The sequence below is a fragment of the Crocodylus siamensis genome, chromosome 1 (genome assembly GCF_052110815.1).
Source record: "Crocodylus siamensis isolate JL-2025a chromosome 1, ASM5211081v1, whole genome shotgun sequence".
NCBI classification, from domain to species: domain Eukaryota; kingdom Metazoa; phylum Chordata; order Crocodylia; family Crocodylidae; genus Crocodylus; species Crocodylus siamensis.
The window spans coordinates 156,109,473-156,127,419 of NC_143395.1; the positions used below are offsets into that span (position 1 = coordinate 156,109,473).

Consider the following 17,947-nt stretch of genomic DNA (forward strand, 5'->3'; position numbering starts at 1 on the left):
ATCTGTTATATGTGATTTCATTCCTTGGAAATGATGAATAGATATTAAGAACCCATTGTAGTGGCAGAAAAGTTTAATTGTAGTGGCTTTAAATTTCTCTTGAAACAGAGATTCCTTCTTTCAGATATGAATTGTCTATAGGTAGCAGCCCGGCTATCAGAGAAAAAAGTAGTTCAGTATGGAATTTTCCATTACATTTACTTGTACATTTTGGTATCAAAACTGAACATAGGAAATTTAAGTTATGGATCAGGACACATTCCTGTGCAAGCAGGACACAAGGATCCTCTGGGGAAAGGCTGGTGTGTGTCTGAACTGTGTCCAGCACAATGGGAGTGCTGTGATATAAATAATTATCACAAAGTTCTAGTGATCTCTGGTAGATTAGGGTTTATCTGTGATTCCTGATAGGAGTTCTACAGCCAACATAGAAATGGAGGTACCTGCTCTAGTGGTGTTATTTATAAAGGCACATTGGCATCTCTGTCATTAGGTGACCATGGTAATCAGAATAACAGGCTAGAGAGATACGCCTATTGTTAACCTTTCTAGTTGTCATTCATCTCCAAAAACAGGTTATGGAGTTTGTTTATATATAAAACAATGACCTAAACTGTTTGCTGAAGGTTATTCTTAAAACTTCAGAAGCACTGATTTTCAATGTGACTTCCTCTTTCTATAAGTCCTGGGAGATAGTTCTCCCATCATTTGTTTTAATTTTTAGCACACATTTTAAAGGAGTTTTAAAGGATTAGGAAGCATATGGAGTACAGTTATCAATAGGGTCCTACCTAAATTGCAGCCAGACAAAACTTTTTTGCAGCTTAGTTGTGGCACAAAGAGCCAATTTTGCAGGCATTTCCCAGTGGCCCCACCCCTTGCCACTGATTGGTGGGAGGAAGGATGAGGTAGCAGCTGCCATCTTGGCTGACGGTTTCCTTTGTGTTGCTTAACCAGCTGGCAAGTTCCCCTCCCAGGTGGACTGCAAGGCAGCAAGGACTGCTGGCTTCCATTGGCGAATAAGCATTTTATTTTTAAGGTTTGTTTTTTTTTTTAAGTTGATTTTAGGGACAGTTGTGGATTTCACAAAATCCGTGAAATTGTGAGTTGAGTAGGTCCCTAGTTCAATTGTTCACTCTTTGTGTTATTCCATCCCAAACACCAGAAAAGAAAAGCCCCACATTTCTACAGTCTAGATGTTAAAATTTTGAATAAGCAAAAGAAGCAAGGCTCCATCTAAAAGCCCTAGTGGTGTTTAGAGGGAGAGCTGTGAGGAAGACATACAAAGTAGATTTCCATTCCTCTGAAGAGGATCAATGGTATTCTTTTGTAGGAATGTGTTAATGAGTTCTGTACTAAATAATGTTTTAGATCACAGAACTCTGTTATATAGGGTGTATGGGCTGACACTTCAATTTCTATTATTCTGTTCCATATCTTAGAATCATAGCATCATAGATAATTAGGGTTGGAAGAAACTTCAGGAGGTCATCTAGTCCAACCTTCTGTTCAAAGCAGGACCATCCTTAACTAGATCATCCCAGCCAAGGCTTTGTCTACCTGGATCTTAAAAACCTCCAAGGATGGAGATTCCACCACCTCTCTGGGTTTTCATAGATTTCATAGACATTAGGTCTGGAAGAGACCTCGGAAGATCACTAAGTTCAGCCCTCTGCCCCAGAGGCAGAAAGTCAGCTGGGGTCAAAGGATCCCAGCAAGATAAACTTCCAAATGTCTCTTAAAGAAGTCCAGAGTAGGTGCTTGCACCACCTTTGGCAGCAGTCTGTTTCAGGCCTTGGGGGCTCGGATTGTAAAGTTCTTCCTTATGTCTAGTGTGGCAGGCACTGTTTGTGTCTGCCAATTTAAAGGCCTGAAGCCGGCAGGTGCCTGATTAGGGCAACCATTTTGGATTCAGGGCTGCCCATATAAACAGGGCATTTTTGCTGCTGGAAGGCCAGGCAACAACATCGCCTGGCTGCAAGTCTGCTGGTATCATCTGGAGATAAGGGAGGAGCTGTAGGGGATGGTTTACAAAGCTCCTGGGCATGACCTAAAACTGCACTATGCCAGGAGTGGGTGGCCTGGTGGAGCTCTCAGTGGCATGGGAGCCCCCAGGAAATGCCAGGCCAGTTACCATCCCAGTGAAATGTGGGTTGGGGCACCTTAACCCCAGTTCCCACTTTTGGGTGGGTCAGGTGACAACAGAGGTAGAGGGGACCAGGCACGGCTACAGCCACCTGAGCCCACCCATGGAGGGAAGCCCCGAGACCTTGAGTGAGGATGCATCGTGGAGCCCCAAGAAAAGGGAGAGAAGAACCAGAGAGCTGAGGGTCCAGTAGACATACAGACACTGAGTGTTACCCCGAAAGGAGCCTGAATGTGCTTAGACCTGCTCGGGTAATTGGCTGGCCACTACCCTGGTGAGGGTCACAGGAGAGGCCCAACAGACGGTACATCTGCCACCCAGGGAGCAGACTAGCTAAGCCTACAGCCAAAGGGTGCCCGCTCCAAGAGGGAGCAAAGCAGCATGCATTGTCAACATGAGAAAGAGACCCTGTGAGAGAGGGTGGAGTGAGTGAGGCCTGAATGAGAGGTGGGCGGTATGACTGTGAGTGTGACTGAGGCCTGACGGCATGGCCTAAGCATGCTCTGGCTGTAGGCCAGGGGCACTGTAACATCTGGATGCCATCCGTGAGGCTTGGGCCACAGTGTAGGGGAGTTACGGAGCTGCAGACACCCCCAAATATGGGGGTGCAATAATGGTCAGCCTTGCACCTTATTTAACAGCATATTTAATAATATGGCGTGGCAGGAGAGACAGGCGGGTGGCATGCCCAGAGGCAGGTGAGGGGCTAGCTGTGGCCAGTGGGGTTACCCACTTTGCCATATCCACCCTGAAACGGTCTTGGAGGTGTCTGTGACCATTTGATCTTGTCATCCCTTGGGGCGCTCTGGTGAACAGGCGTTCCTCCAGATCCTGATGTACATCCCTTACATACTTAGAAGCAGCCACCAGGTCCCCCATGAACCTGTACTTCTTCAAGCTAAAGAGTCCCATGTCTCTCAGCCTGTTGTCGTAAGATCTGTTCTCCTGCCCTCTGATCATGCATATGGCTCTCCTCTGGAGTCTCTCAAATTTCACCACATCCTTTTTAAATTGTGGAGCCCAGAGTTGGATGCAGTACTCCAGCTGCAGCCTCACCAAGGCCGAGTACAGTGGGAGGATGGCATCCTGGGATTTGCTTGAAAGCATCTATGGATGCAAGGCAGAGTTTTGCTTGCTTTACCAGCTGCAACATTACATTGGTGGCTCATGTTCATCTTGTGGTCACCCATGACCCCCATGTCCCTTTCGGCCATGGTGCTAGTACTGCTGAGCCTATAAGCGTGCTGTAGGTTTTTCTTCCCAAGGTACCTTCCATTTTTCAGAGTTGAACACTATCAGGTGCTATTTCTTATTCTGAGATTGTAGACAGAATCTTTGCTACAAGAATGTGAAAATTCTTAACTGAGTTTCTTTCTGTTAACAGCCTCTCTCTTTATTCACATCACCCTAGTATTCCAATAAAGAATTGGAATACAACTTGTTTTCTTTATGAGGAAAATTAGACATATCTTTACCTGAAGTTTAACTCATATATATTATATAGAAGCCAGGGCAGGGTAGCATCTTGTAGACTAAATAGTTCTGAGCTTTTGTAGGCTACAGCCTACTTCATTAGGGTAGCATCTACCAAAGTAGGATGCAGCTTATGAAAGCTCATGCATCTCTGAAATAGTTAGTCTTCAACAGGGCTGTCCAACATCTAAGGGCAGTTTTACACATACTCTGGGGTGGATGGTGCTTTAATTAGAGCAGTTCTAATTTAAACACTGCAGCATCTTGTGTATCAGTGTTCCTATACTTAAAAATGGTGGTGGTGGTTGTGGGGGGCATGCTTGAACTAAAATTAATTCGTTGAGCTTTAGTTCAAGTGTCTCAACTGCCATTTTTGAGCATGGAGACACTGATACATGAGACACAGGAGTCTGCTTGACTATGGTAATTTCCATGCTCCAGCAGACTCGATTAATAAAATCTGCTCCAACACACTGTGGGATCTACATGCTGTGTGGGCTGCATGAGTACAAGCCATAGCCCCTGGACATCATGCTGTGTGGGTAACCCTTTCATGTACTGTACTGCCTGCATATCCCTCACTGCACTGCACCATTTGGGTGCTTTCTGTCACTGCTCTGCTGCTTGGGCACTCCAGCCCCAACCTCAGCTACAGGCTACCTCATTGTACTGCACTGGATGGTCCACTGCACTGTCTGCTGAGGGTAAGCCCAGGAAGTGTAAGCTGGAGGAAGGAGAAGAAACCAGAGATCTTCCTGTTCCTGCAGCTGGAGTGATGGTAGGTAGCAGTACAGGTGCCCAGAAGCCACAAATGAGTCTCTCATAGGCTGAATGTGGCCTGTGAGCCATCAGTTAGACATCCCTGGTTTATAAGATGCTATCCTGCTCTGCCTTCTACGTAACTTCAGACTAACATGGCTAACTACCGCTTTCTAATATGTATTGTATTAAGCATATTGTCTTCATTGTACTAATTAGTTGATGTTATATTTCTGCACTTTGGAATTACTTTATTGGTGGCATGAGATAAAGGGCAGGGCTCAGTCCTAGAGTCTTCTTCAAGGCTACTAGATCATGTCTGAATTTCAGAAGTGGAGGACATTAACCCATTAGTAATGAATAAGGAGATAAGCTGCCAATAGAAAATAATTATTTTTTGAAACAAGTCTTATAATTCTTTGTCATTATGCTTTCAGAGAACACTAGCACTGCCTTTTGGAAAAGATAGATAATCATATTAGTTATATGTCCTATAAATTAAACCGGAAAGAAACTCAGCAAGTTAATTTTTTTTGCAATTGTTTCTGAAAAGAAAATTAACTTTTAATGAAATTATTTCTGTTTTTATCCTAATTTGTTTTGAAATTGGTATAAAGATATATATTTAAAAAAAAAATTAAATAAAAGTACGGGAAATCTACTACTAAATCCATTATTTTAAATCAATTAAAGGTGCCGCAAACTTCCCAAAGGACTTAAAAACTGGCAGGCATTCTTAGATCTCAAGAAAAGAATAGATAATTTTAGTGAATCATGCCCTTTGTTGGAAATGATGACCAACAAAGCGATGAAACAGAGACACTGGAATCGCATTGCTGAAACAACAGAACATCCGTTTGATGTGGAATCTGATTCTTTTTGTCTTCGAAATATCATGGAAGCACCACTTCTTAAACATAAAGAAGATATTGAAGTAAGTACACACATTGCTTTCCGTTCCTTTATTATCGTCAGCAGGACAAATGAGAGGGCTTGGTATGTGTGCCTTTGTGTCAGGCAGCAGGGGTTGTGCCAGGCTGTGAACTTGTCTCAGTCGCTGGAGCAGTTGAGTTCAGTATGAGTCACAAACAAGATGCATGGAGCTGTGGTGAGTACAAGAAATACAGCCTGATAGATTGCAAAATAGCTAAACAATGCCCTCTTTCACCACATATAATTGCACAAGCATTCCTGGTGGTGTTGGCAAAAAGTTGCTGGTTGAAAGTGTTGGAGTAGAATTTATTACCCCTCAGATCTGGGAGTGGGCCAGGAATGTAGGTTATACAGATTGCACCATGGCACACCTGTCTGATTAAAGATCAAGCAAAGCTTTATTGGCTACACAAGCACGTGCGCACGCGCGCACACACACACACACACACACACACACTCAGAGAACTAAGCAGCAATGCAAAGTGAATCTCACCATGCTGCATCAGTCCTGGGTGGGTTTAATGAGAGGTCTCAATCAGCTGGCCATATTGAGATGAGGCTCCTAGGTTCCTGTGTCTGCATTGATCACCCAATGTTTCTTGGGATACAGTCCAGCAGAGAGACAACTTCATTGTCCTTTGCTGGTTCTTTTATGACTTGCTGTGACTTCATCATTGCTAGGCAGTTGCTACCCTATTTTATTTTTTAAGCAGTTCTCTCTTTCTCAGCAGTATTTACAATTACAGTCTCCTCCTTAGACACCACAAACCTGTTGTTCTTAATTTCCCAAGGTTGGTTTTCCGTTTTTATCCTTCTTGACCTGACTTTTTCCCTATCTGCTGTTTGTTTCATAGTTTCATAGTTTCATAGTAGCTAGAGTCGGAAGGGACCTAGGTAGATCATCTAGTCCGACCCCCTGCCTTGGCAGGAAAGAGCACCGGGGTCAGATGACCCCGGCAAGGTGCTCATCTAACTTCCTTTTAAAAATCCCCAGGCTAGGAGCCTGCACCACTTCCCCTGGAAGCCGGTTCCAGGCCCTAGCCGCCCTGACTGTGAAGTAGCGCCTCCTAATATCTAATCTAAACTTACCCTCCGCCAGCTTGTGACTGTTATTCCTGGTCACTCCTGGCAGCGCACGGGGGAACAGGGACTCCCCCAATACCTGCTGATCCCCCCTGACCAGTTTGTAGCAGGCCACAAGGTCCCCCCTTAACCTTCTCTTGTGGAGGCTAAACAGGTTCAGGTCCCGTAGCCTCTCCTCATAAGGCTTGCCCTGCTGACCCTTGATCATACGAGTGGCCCTCCTCTGAACTCTTTCCATATCGTCCACGTCCCTCTTGAAGTGTGGCGCCCAGAACTGGACGCAGTACTCCAGCTGCGGCCTGACCAGTGCCGCATAGAGGGGGAGGATCACCTCCCTGGACCTGCTCGAGATGCATCTGTGGATGCATGACAGGGTACGGTTGGCCTTCTTGACTGCCTCCCCACACTGCCGGCCCATGTTCATCGTGGAGTCAATGACGACTCCAAGATCCTTTTCCGTCTCCGTGCTGGCAAGAGGGGAGTTCCCCAACCTGTAAGTGTGGTGCCGGTTCTTCCTCCCCATGTGCAACACCTTGCACTTATCAGTGTTAAACCCCATCCTATTCTCATCCGCCCACCGTTGCAACCTGTCAAGGTCAGCTTGTAGCCTATTGCACCCTTCTAGTGCACCCACATCCCCCCACATCTTAGTGTCATCAGCAAACTTGAACAGGGTGCTTTCTACCCCGTCATCCAAGTCACTGATGAAGATGTTGAACAGTGCGGGCCCGAGGACCGAGCCCTGCGGAACCCCACTGCCCACGTCCTTCCAGGTCGAGAAGAACCCATCCACTACCACCCTCTGGGTGCGGCCCTCCAACCAGTTGGCGACCCATTTGACCGTGTGGGCATCGACACCACAGTCTCCCAGCTTTTTGATGAGGACAGGGTGAGAGACAGTGTCGAAAGCCTTCCGGAAGTCCAGAAAGACTACATCCACAGCAACCCCTGCGTCTAATGATTTGGTGACCTGATCGTAAAAGGCCACCAGGTTGGTCTGACAAGACCTGCCACTGATGAACCCATGTTGGTTGCCCCTGAGCATGCATTCCCCCGCAAGGCCCTCCTGGATGTGTGCCAGGATAATTTTTTCAAAGAGCTTACCCGGGATTGAGGTAAGACTAACTGGCCTGTAATTTCCCGGGTCCTCTTTTTTTCCCTTTTTGAAGATAGGGACCACATTGGCCCTCTTCCAGTCCTCCGGCACCTCACCAGAGCACCACGAGTGCTCATAGAGCCGCGCCAGGGGTCCCGCAATGACCTCGGCCAGTTCCTGTAGAACCCTAGGGTGAAGATCGTCCGGACCAGCGGACTTGAACACGTCCAGCCTCTCCAGAAGTACCCTAACTAACTCCTCGCTAACCCCTGGCCCAGGCGTGTCTCTCCCGGGGCCCGAGGGGGGCCCAGCAGGGAGGTGGCTGAACTGGTCCCTACTTAGGAAGACAGAGGCAAAGAAATCGTTAAATATGTTAGCTTTATCATCTGGCGTGATGACTAAGTTGCCCATCGTGTCCTGCAGGGGCCCCACATTACCCGGGACCCTCTTTTTACCCCCTATGCATTTGAAGAAGGACTTCTTATTGTCCTTAATCCGGGAAGCTAGTCCTATCTGCATCTCTGCCTTGGCCCTCCTGACTGCCCCCCTACATCCTCGGGCGACTGTAACATGGTCCTTCTTGGTGATGACCCCATCTCTCCATTGGGTATATGCCTCCCTTTTAGCAAGGAGACATTCCCGGATGCTCTTAGTGAGCCATGGGGGTTTATGTGCCCTCCTGCTCCCTTTGACCCTTGTTGGGATTACCTCCCTTTGGGCATGGAGGATCGTCTCCTTAAGGAGCAACCACTCACCTTCGACATCTGATTCCCTTCCCCTCTGCGTCCTCAGCGCTTCCCCAATGATCCTCCTTAGCTTGTTGAAGTCAGCCCTCCTAAAGTCTAGGGCTGTTGCCTTGCTGCAGCCCTTTGCCACCTTACGCTGGATGGTGAATTCCAGCAAGCGATGATCACTGTCTCCCAGGTGGCCCATCACCCGCAGCCCCCTCACCAGGTCATCACCCGTGGCCAGCACCAGGTCCAACAAGGCGTCTCCCCTGGTGGGACTGTGCACCTCCTGGGTTAGATGGAGGTCCTGCACTCTGGCTAAGAACCGACGTGAGCGATCAGACTTGGCTGACTGCTCCTCCCAGCAGATGTCTGGGAAGTTCAGGTCCCCCATGATGACCACATCCTTAGCCCTCACTGCCTCTGTGAGCTGACCTAAGAATTCCTGGTCGAGCTCTTCTCCCTGGTTGGGAGGTCTATAGTAGACTCCCACTGTTAAGTCTCTCTCCCCTGGACTGCCTTTTACTCTAACCCAGAGCACCTCAGAGTGCCCCCCCTCTACCCCCTTGCTAATTAACGAGGAAGTATATTCCTCCTTGATGTAGAGTGCTACTCCTCCACCTTTCCTTCCTATCCTGTCCCTCCTGTACAGCCTATAGCCCTTGACACTCACCGCCCAGTCATGCGATGAGTCCCACCACGTTTCTGTGATCCCTACTATGTCAGGGCTGGTGACAGCCAGGAGGAGGGCGAGTTCCTCCTGCTTCTTCCCCATACTTCGAGCATTCGTGTAGAGGCATTTGAGGCCTCCAACGGTTGTGCCCACTGACCCCCTAGTCTCAGCAATGCCCCGTCCCCCATCACTTACCTGTTTCTCCCTTTTGACCATTGGTCTGGGCTCGCTGGCTGTTGCTGGGCCTGGTAGTTCATCATCTCCTCCGCCCTCATCTTCCCCCTCCCCCGACGAGCCTAGTTTAAAGCCCGCCGAAGGAGGTTCACCAACCTGGAAGAGAACACACGCTTACCTTTAGGGGAAAGGTGGAGCCCATCCCATCCCAGCATGTCTCTCATCACCATGTGCCGGTCATGGCTGAGGAAGCCAAAGCCCGCCTCGAAGCACCATTCCTGTAGCCTCCAGTTGGTCTCTGCTATGCACATCTCGTGACGTCTGCCTCGACCGCTCACTGGCAGGATGGAAGAGAAGACCGCCTGTGCGCCCATCTCCCTCAGCACGCCTCCCAGAGCATGGTAGTCCTCCATCAGGTGATCAGGGGCTCTCCTGGCCGCATCGTTAGTACCCACATGGACGAGGACCATGGGGTAATAATCGGTGGGCTGGATGATGGACTGGAGCATCCAGTAAAAAAACATTGTTTGTTTAGTTAAGTCTCCAGGTCTGAGTGCAAAACTGAAAAACAGCTATTTGCGCCAATCTGGAGTTTATCCAGAGGATTCTGGGTGTTCTAGCTACTCAAGTCAAGTAGCTGCAATAAGCCTGCATTTTCCACTCTGTAGGAAGAGTGCGTACTTTCTCATGAATGTGCTGTATTTGCTCTGTGAGATACTTCATGACCACCTGGATCATATATGTACAGATGTATGATCACAGTTTGCAATGCTAGAGCAGCATAATTCTCACTAGAAATATAATGTGTGTCCATGGCTTCAGTGAGCATCTAAAAATTATCACATAACTAGCAAATTGCCCATAAAGAATGATGGGGGGAGGAGGGATGGAGCCCCGCACATCCCCTCCCCTCTCCTTGCATCTGACCCTGCCCCCTTTCCCCTCCAGTTTAGGTCTAACTCCGTTCCCCCCTTTTAGGTCTGATCCCAGCCCCCCATTTGAGTCTGAACCCACTTCACCCCTACCCCGCTTTGGGTCCAAACCTGCCCCCTCTCTCCCTGGTTCAGGTCCATCCCCACCCCCTGGTTCAGGTCTGACCCTGCCCCATCCCCTTCCCCCTGGTTTGGGTCTGACCCCACTGCCCCCCACCCTTCCAGTTTGGGTCCAACCCCACCTCACCCCTCTCCCCCCGGTTTGGGTCTGGCCATGCCACACCTCCCCCCCAGTACGGGTCTGATCCCCCCATTCGTATCTGACCCTGCCTCTGTCCCCCCTCCCTCCCCCAGTTTAGGTCTGACCCCACCCCACCCTCTTCCCTCTGGTTTAGGTCCAACCCCACCCCACCCCCCTCCCCTCGGTTTGGGTCCAACCCTGCTTCCCCCCACCTCCATTTGGGTGTGACTCTGTTCGTCCCCTGTTCGGGTCCGAACCTGCTCCACCCCCTCCCCCTGTTCAGGTCTGACTCCGCTCCCCCTCTTCCTCCCCCCTTCAGGTCTGGGTCCAGCCCAATGGAGGGGCTCCTGCCTTTCCTCAGCTAGCCCCACAACTTGTAAAGTGCTTATGCTAATTTATTTTTTTTTGCCATGTGTGAGGTGAGGTGGAGGGAACCAGCACTGGAGGCTTCCATTTTAACTCAGCTGGCCCTGCCCCCAGCTGCCCGGCCGGCATAGCCAATTGGGGCATGTGCAGTTGGGCAAAAGTGTTACAGGCAGACAGACAGACAGACTAAGCCTTTTTAATATATTAAAATATTACCATATGGCAAGTACGTAGAAACTATAATATAGAAATTACCTGGTGTTTTCAGTACCAAAAAAGGGACTCTAGAACTGGATTAATAGTGTCCTATTTTCAAGCCCAAATTTTCAGGTTTGCTTCCTGTACATTTTTAAAACACATTTAAATTCTGTGAACTTTCAGTTAAAATAGCAGACTATTCCTCCTCAGCTGTATACTTCATGTGTTAAGAGTATTCCAGCCATAATTCCAGATCTGGTTTGTATGTTATTTACATGTGAAGAATCTAAAAAATAAAAAAAACCCTTCTTGTTTCAGGATATTTGCATATCTGCTATCAAGGAAAAAGATATTGAAGCCAAATTGTCTCAGGTAGTTGAAAGCTGGGGAGGCCAGAGCCTCAGTTTTTCAGCATTTAAAGGAAGAGGAGAACTATTGTTAAAAGGAACTGAATCATCAGAGATTATTACAATGATGGAGGATAGTTTAATGATTCTGGGCTCTTTGCTCAGCAACAGGTAATTTTAAATGGTTTTTGTGTGGAATTTTAAGGTTTGGAAGCATTTATAAATAAACACAACTTTAATTAAAGTCAGCAACTGTATTACTAGACCCCCTCTACATATTCAGGTAAAGGTGTAATGGGATCTAACATGCAATCCATATAGTCACACCTCCTGCTATGCCACTGTCCTGGGGAGACGGGGCGGAGCTTGCCCGCGGAGGTGGTGGAGCCCGAGTGGGACATCCGCTGCTTGTTTGCACCGGAAGCCGGTGCCCGTGCCGGCGGCTGGGAGCCGGCAATAAAAATGGCCGGCCGGAACAGACGGGGCAGGAGTCTGGAGAGGGGACTCGCTGCCGCGGAGACAAAGGCTCCAGGAGGGGAGCCGGCAGGCAGCTCCGCACCAGGCGGGAGCGCGGACCCCAGCAGGGAGTGGCCAACCGCCCCGGCGGAGGGAAGGACAGCAGCAGCAGCCAGACCCAGGACCCCGAGCGGGGAGTGGCAGATTGGCCCGGAGGACGAGGACTCCAGTGATGGGGAATACTGGGACTGTGCCCCGCCTGCTCACAGAGCTTACAGGTCTGGGGCCGGCGCGGGGACCCGGGAGGGCACCGACGAGGCACCGTGAGCGCCTGGACCGGTGCCGGACACCAGCGGCCAGGAACCCGGTGGGGAGTATCCCCCCGGAGGACCCAGGTCGAAAGCTTGGTGCTAACCGGCTAGGTCTCTTGCCTCAGACGAGGAATCCGGTGAGGAGCATCACTGGGAAAGTCCGGGCAAGGGCAGGGGCCTCGAGTACAAGAGGACCCAAGGGGGCGTGAGGCCGGGGTGTTAGGGGTGGCGGAGCCCCACAACGTGACCGTTGGAGACCCTAGGCTACGGAGAACCAGGAGCCGTCCCACTGAACCTTACAACAAGTCGTGGCAGGCGAGAACCAGGACAGGAACCTGATGACCCTACATCTGCTCCGGATCAACGGCGTCCCAGGGGAATAGCGTCACCCTCCCCCTCCTCTAGCCCGACGGTCACAGCCACATATGCATGGCAGGAGGTACGATTGATTGAGGGATTGTGCATTAGATCTCATTGCTTCTTATCGCCAATGCAGGGGGAGCCCAAGCCCAGGCTCCCCCTGCACGGGCCAGAAGTAAGCCCTTGCGTCCCTGTGACTGCCTCAGTCCCCAGGGCCTGGTGGTTTCACATTCTGCTGAGCCCTGGGGATCATAGTTGCCTCAATCCCTAGGGGTTTTACAATGGACATGAGGCTGCCCTGAGGCTGGGAGCCCTGTTAGGTGATGGGGCTTCCAGCTGCAGGGAAGACCCAACTACATGTACAAATTGAAGCTTGATAGTAACCAACTATAGAGTTAGTAAACACTTTTGAGGCCTAACTTGATAGCTGACGAGAGCTTTTTATCGTGTGATCCTTGTAATGTGTAGAGGGAACCTTATATTCATACTTACTCAGCATTAAATGTTAATTACATCAGATGATAAAAACTGCTGTCAAGGGAGATTTTTGTACAGTATTGGAAGTCTCCTGTGTTGATGGATTTGAGTGAAATCCAGTTGGTATACAGACTTAAGATAATTTTTACACTCTAATTGTTCCATATTTTTTCCTTCCTTCTGAAATTATTTTACATTGTTACTTTATGATAGTTTGATAATAGTTTACATTTAAAGTTTTTCTCATTTCTTGTTCATGGTTTTAGATACAATACACCATTTAAAAAAGAAATTCAGAACTGGGTTTACAAACTAACCACCTCCAGCGATATCATTGAAGAATGGCTGGTTGTGCAAAACCTCTGGGTTTATCTTGAAGCTGTTTTTGTAGGTGGAGATATTGCAAAACAGTTACCTCAGGTAAATTTATAATATTTTTATGTTTTTCTGTTTTTAAGCTATCTAAGCAGTAATTTGAAGTTGAGGATAGAGTGAAAATATTAATTCAGTTGTCATATTTAGGAAGCAAAACGTTTTCAGAACATTGACAAATCATGGATAAAAATAATGCAGAGAGCTCATGAGAACCCAAATGTCATTAACTGTTGTGTTGGAGATGAGACAATGGGACAACTTCTACCTCATTTACATGAGCAGCTGGAAGTGTGTCAGAAGTCACTTACAGGGTAAGAAAAGTTTCTTAAAAACATCATTATAAATAATTTACATAAACTGAGTAACAATTTTATTCAATTACAAATCAAACATAAAAAAGTTGCTTTCACAGAATGTTAGTAACTAAGACAGAAACTATTTTATGAAGTTATATGCTCTCACATACTGCAGTCATATGCTATAGTCTCACTAGGAGAACAGTCCTGTAATCTTTATTCTGTTAGATCTCTTCAAAACTCCTGATGTGATTGATACAGCTAGATATTATCCCAAGATACTCATAAAATGTCAAGGGGAAAGTGTGTCTTCAAGTATATTTAGACATCCATACTTCTTTTCTCATTCAGCGGACTATTTTAAATAAATTTTAATGTATTGGAAGGTAGGCTTACAAAACAGCATCAGCTCTTTATGACCTTGATTCAACAAAACATTTAAACATATGTATAAAGTTTAACTTGTGCTTAAATCAGAGCCTATGTAATTCTGTTCTGAGTAGTCTTTGTTGTTAGAAAGTTTTGTGCTTGATCCCAAAAATCAGTTTCCCATCATTGTTTAATTCCAAACTCAAGGTACATTTGTGCCCCGAAGTAAAAACCTGTACTTCAAATATCCTCTCAAAGAATTACATTTACTGGCCAGAACATCTTATTTATACGTATGAACATCTCATATTCAGACAGTGAGCTATATCCTTTCATATTTTGGACCCTGATTCAGGAAAGCTTCACGTTCAGGATAACACTTAAGCCTGTACTTTTCAGGATATTGCTATACTGAAAGAGATTGATTCTAGCATGTCCCTAAGTTCTTTTTTGAATTGTGGCTGGAGTGTTTTAACTATAAAAGGATTGAGGGCATGTGCTTTTTTTTAGTTTTTTTTTTTTAATGTACTACACTTTTTCAGTCTGATTCTCAGTTATAGAAAAAATGGGGAAACTGAAACATTTTATTAAAAAAAAAATCTTGTTTAATAATTAAGGTATTTAGAGAAGAAAAGGCTACTGTTTCCCAGATTCTTCTTTGTCTCTGATCCTGCCCTTCTTGAAATTCTGGGACAAGCAAGTGATTCACACACTATTCAGGTAAATCTTGATTGATTTTTCTAGCTTAGCAAACCAAAAAAAAACGTGAAGAAAGTTTTTTAGTAAATAAAACCTAAAATCTGCAAAAACTAAATGTAATATAAATATTCACAATAATTTTATAAATAATTACATTTTATAATAATTCATTAAAATAATGTAATACTAAATATAGATGCAGCACCTTATACATGTAGAACCTCATTTAGTACAAGTGTACTAACTAAATATAGTTGAAATATTCCACAAAGTTCACTGAATTAGGGCACAAATAAATGCACTGCCATATGCTCTGTGCCGTGTAAAACGCTATTTTCAAAATTAAATGAAGAGTAAATTTTCTAATATGTGCTAATATTGTGTGTAATTATTTGAATTATTACTTGTATACCTTTGAATTACTTTCTGAATTTTCCTATAGCCGCACCTGCCTTCTATATCTGACAATGTGAATGAAGTTCAGTTTCATGTGAAGGACTATGATCGCATATTGGCAGTCATATCAAGGGAAGGAGAAAAAATTCCTGTAATTGTCTTAATTTATTGTAATATTTTTTGTAATCTTTTAAATGTCTAGTTATGTAAACAAACCATTACATTATATACTGAGGATATTTGGTTAAATTAAGTTATTCTTAATATCTGAATTAACTGCTAAATGATTAATAATATGCTCAGAATATATTTTACTTATTTTTAAAACAGTTCTTATTGATTTTTAAAGTAAAAGCCATCATTGTTTAAAAATGTCTGTAAAATGTATAGTATAGAAATAAGTTCACATAGTTACATCCAATTTTATATGCTTAACATGTATTTAATTTTTCAGCTGGATACTCCAGTGAATGCAAAAGGACCTGTAGAGCTTTGGTTGCTAGATTTATTGCATGTGCAACAGTCTTCATTACATGGTATAATTAGGGCAGCATATTACCAAATTAGTGACTCAGGGTACCAGCTGCTGAATTTCCTTAATCATTTCCCAGCACAGGTGAGAACTAATGATGTATGTGTATAGACAATGATAGATAGATAGATAGGTATCAATATTATTCTTCACTCACAGCGTTAAACAATTATTATTCTCAAGAGCTTCTACTTAAACAATAAAAGACATAGAGGTTAGGAAAACAGAAACAAAACAAAATCAGGTTGTCTTAGAGAAATTGTTACAATTTCATAATATTTTAACAACACAGCGCACTCAGAGGAAATAGACTATGATAGATTCTTATGACATGTTCTTTTTGTTGGATCCTACTACCAGAAACGCGTCCTTGATTGTAACCAGGTGCCTTTTTCAGCCACTTTAAGTGGTTGCTGTCTTCATATGCAGTGAGTTGAAGTGACTTCTATAGATCCCATGTATGTCTATACTAGAAACTATATCCTGACACTTTCGAGGATAGCTTTTGTCTTTCACCTGCATCTTATTTTCTCTTTGCTGACAACATCCAAGATTCAAAACATGAGTAGACTATGAGAGAAGAAGAGGAGAAAGAAATGCACTTTGGTCAAAAGTGTGTCTAAAAGAAGGAAGAAAAATGGTCGATACAGGAATACACAGTCAGCAAGTGACTGCTTTATAATTCCAAAACACTGAGATTCTTTTCTTTGAACAAAACTTTGGTTAACCCTCTACGCAGTAAGAATACATGTAAATAGAAAAGCCTAAAGCCAGTGAGCTTGATTTTCAATTGATTTCATAGATTTCACAGATATTAGGGCTGGAAGGGACCTCGGAAGATCATCGAGTCCAGCCCCCTGCCCGAAGGGCAGGAAGTCAGCTGGAGTCATAGGATCCCAGCAAGATAAGCATCCAATTTGCTCTTGAAGGTGTTCAATGTAGGTGCTTGAACCACCTCCGATGGCAGGCTGTTCCAAACCTTGGGGGCTCGGACAGTAAAGAAATTCTTCCTTATGTCCAGCCTGAAACAAGTCTCGTAGTAGTTTATGACTGTTCGACCTCATCATTCCTTGGGGAGCTCTGGTGAACAAACATTCCCCCAGATCCTGGTGGTCACCCCTGATAAACTGGCCATCAGATCACCCCTGAGCCTGCGCTTTTCCAGGCTAAAGAGCCCCATGGCTCTCAGCCTGTCATCGTAAGATCTGTTTCCCTGACCTCTGATCATGCGCGTGGCTCTTCTCTGGACTCTCTCAAGCTTCTCCACATCCTTTTTGAATTGTGGAGCCCAAAACTGGATGCAGTACTCCAGCTGCAGTCTCACCAAGGCCAAGTACAGGGGGAGAATGATGTCCCAGGATTTGCTTGAGAAGCATCTATGGATGCTAGCCAGTGTTTTGGTCACTTTACTAGCTGCAGCGTTGCACTGCAGGCTCATGTTCATCTTGTGGTCAATGATGACCCCCAAGTCTCTTTCTTCTGTAACGGTAGCCGGCGTAGCACTGCTGAGCCTATAGGGATGCTGCAGGTTTTTCTTCCCAAGGTGGAGAACCTTGCATTTTTCAGTGTTAAACACCATCAGGTTCTCGTCTGCCCATTTGCTGAGCCTGTCCAGGTCAGCCTGGATCATCCACTTGTCTTCTGGTGTGGATGCTTTGCCCCTAAATTTGGTGTCATCGGCAAACTTGGCCAGTCCGCTTCTGACTCCAATGTCCACATCATTGATGATGTTGAACAATATGGGTCCAAGGACAGAGCCTTGGGGGACCCCATTGGTCACAGGATACCATGATGAGTGACTGCCATCAATTACAACCCTCTGGGTCTGACCATGGAGCCAATTTCCCAGCCAGCGGATAATGGTGGACCCAAGGCCACAGTTGGCTAGTTTCACCAAGAGGTAATCATGGGATACCAGATTGAAGGCTTTTTTGAAGTCAAGATATATGACATCAATCTCTTCTCCCTTATCCAGGTGATAGGTCACCTGGTTGTAGAAGGAAATGAGATTGGTCAAGCAAGACCTACCCACAACAAACCCGTGCTGGCTGTCCCTTAGAATGTTGGTGTTGGCCAGTCCATTAAGGATGGCCTCTTTAATAAACTTTTCTAAGATCTTCCCCAGGTTAGAAGTCAAGCTAATGGGCCTATAGTTAGCCGGATCCACTTTCCTTCCTTTCTTGAAGATAGGCACCACATTGGCCTTCTTTCAGTCTTCGGGCACTGCACCAGAGTGCCAGGAATTTTCAAAGATCTGTGCCAGGGGCTGGGCTACGATGCTCGCCAGCTCCTTGAGTACCCTGGCGTGTAGATTGTCAGGGCCAGCTGACTTGAAGGTATCCAGCTTCTCAAGATGTTCCTTCACGAGGTTAGCATTTATGGAGGGATGGGGATCTCCCCCACCTGGACCTCCCTGTCCCTTAGCGGGCATGGGTGTCCCATGGGACTGATGAAAGACTGATGCAAAGTACCTATTTAATAGGTTGGCTTTTTCCTGGGCGTCAGTTGTCAGTTGCCCCATCTGGTT

General features: G+C 46.0%; 1 protein-coding gene across 1 annotated transcript in view; it reads left to right on the top strand.

The window, feature by feature from the left end:
* Positions 1–17,947, top strand: part of DNAH8 (dynein axonemal heavy chain 8) — a 329,691-nt gene that overhangs the window by 125,642 nt on the left and 186,102 nt on the right. Inside the window, exons 35-41 of the mRNA XM_090046651.1 lie at positions 5,072–5,312; positions 11,121–11,320; positions 13,020–13,173; positions 13,276–13,439; positions 14,411–14,513; positions 14,935–15,039; positions 15,343–15,504. Of these exons, the coding sequence (XP_089902777.1) occupies positions 5,072–5,312; positions 11,121–11,320; positions 13,020–13,173; positions 13,276–13,439; positions 14,411–14,513; positions 14,935–15,039; positions 15,343–15,504 (1,129 nt within the window). The remainder of the gene's footprint in view (positions 1–5,071; positions 5,313–11,120; positions 11,321–13,019; positions 13,174–13,275; positions 13,440–14,410; positions 14,514–14,934; positions 15,040–15,342; positions 15,505–17,947) is intronic.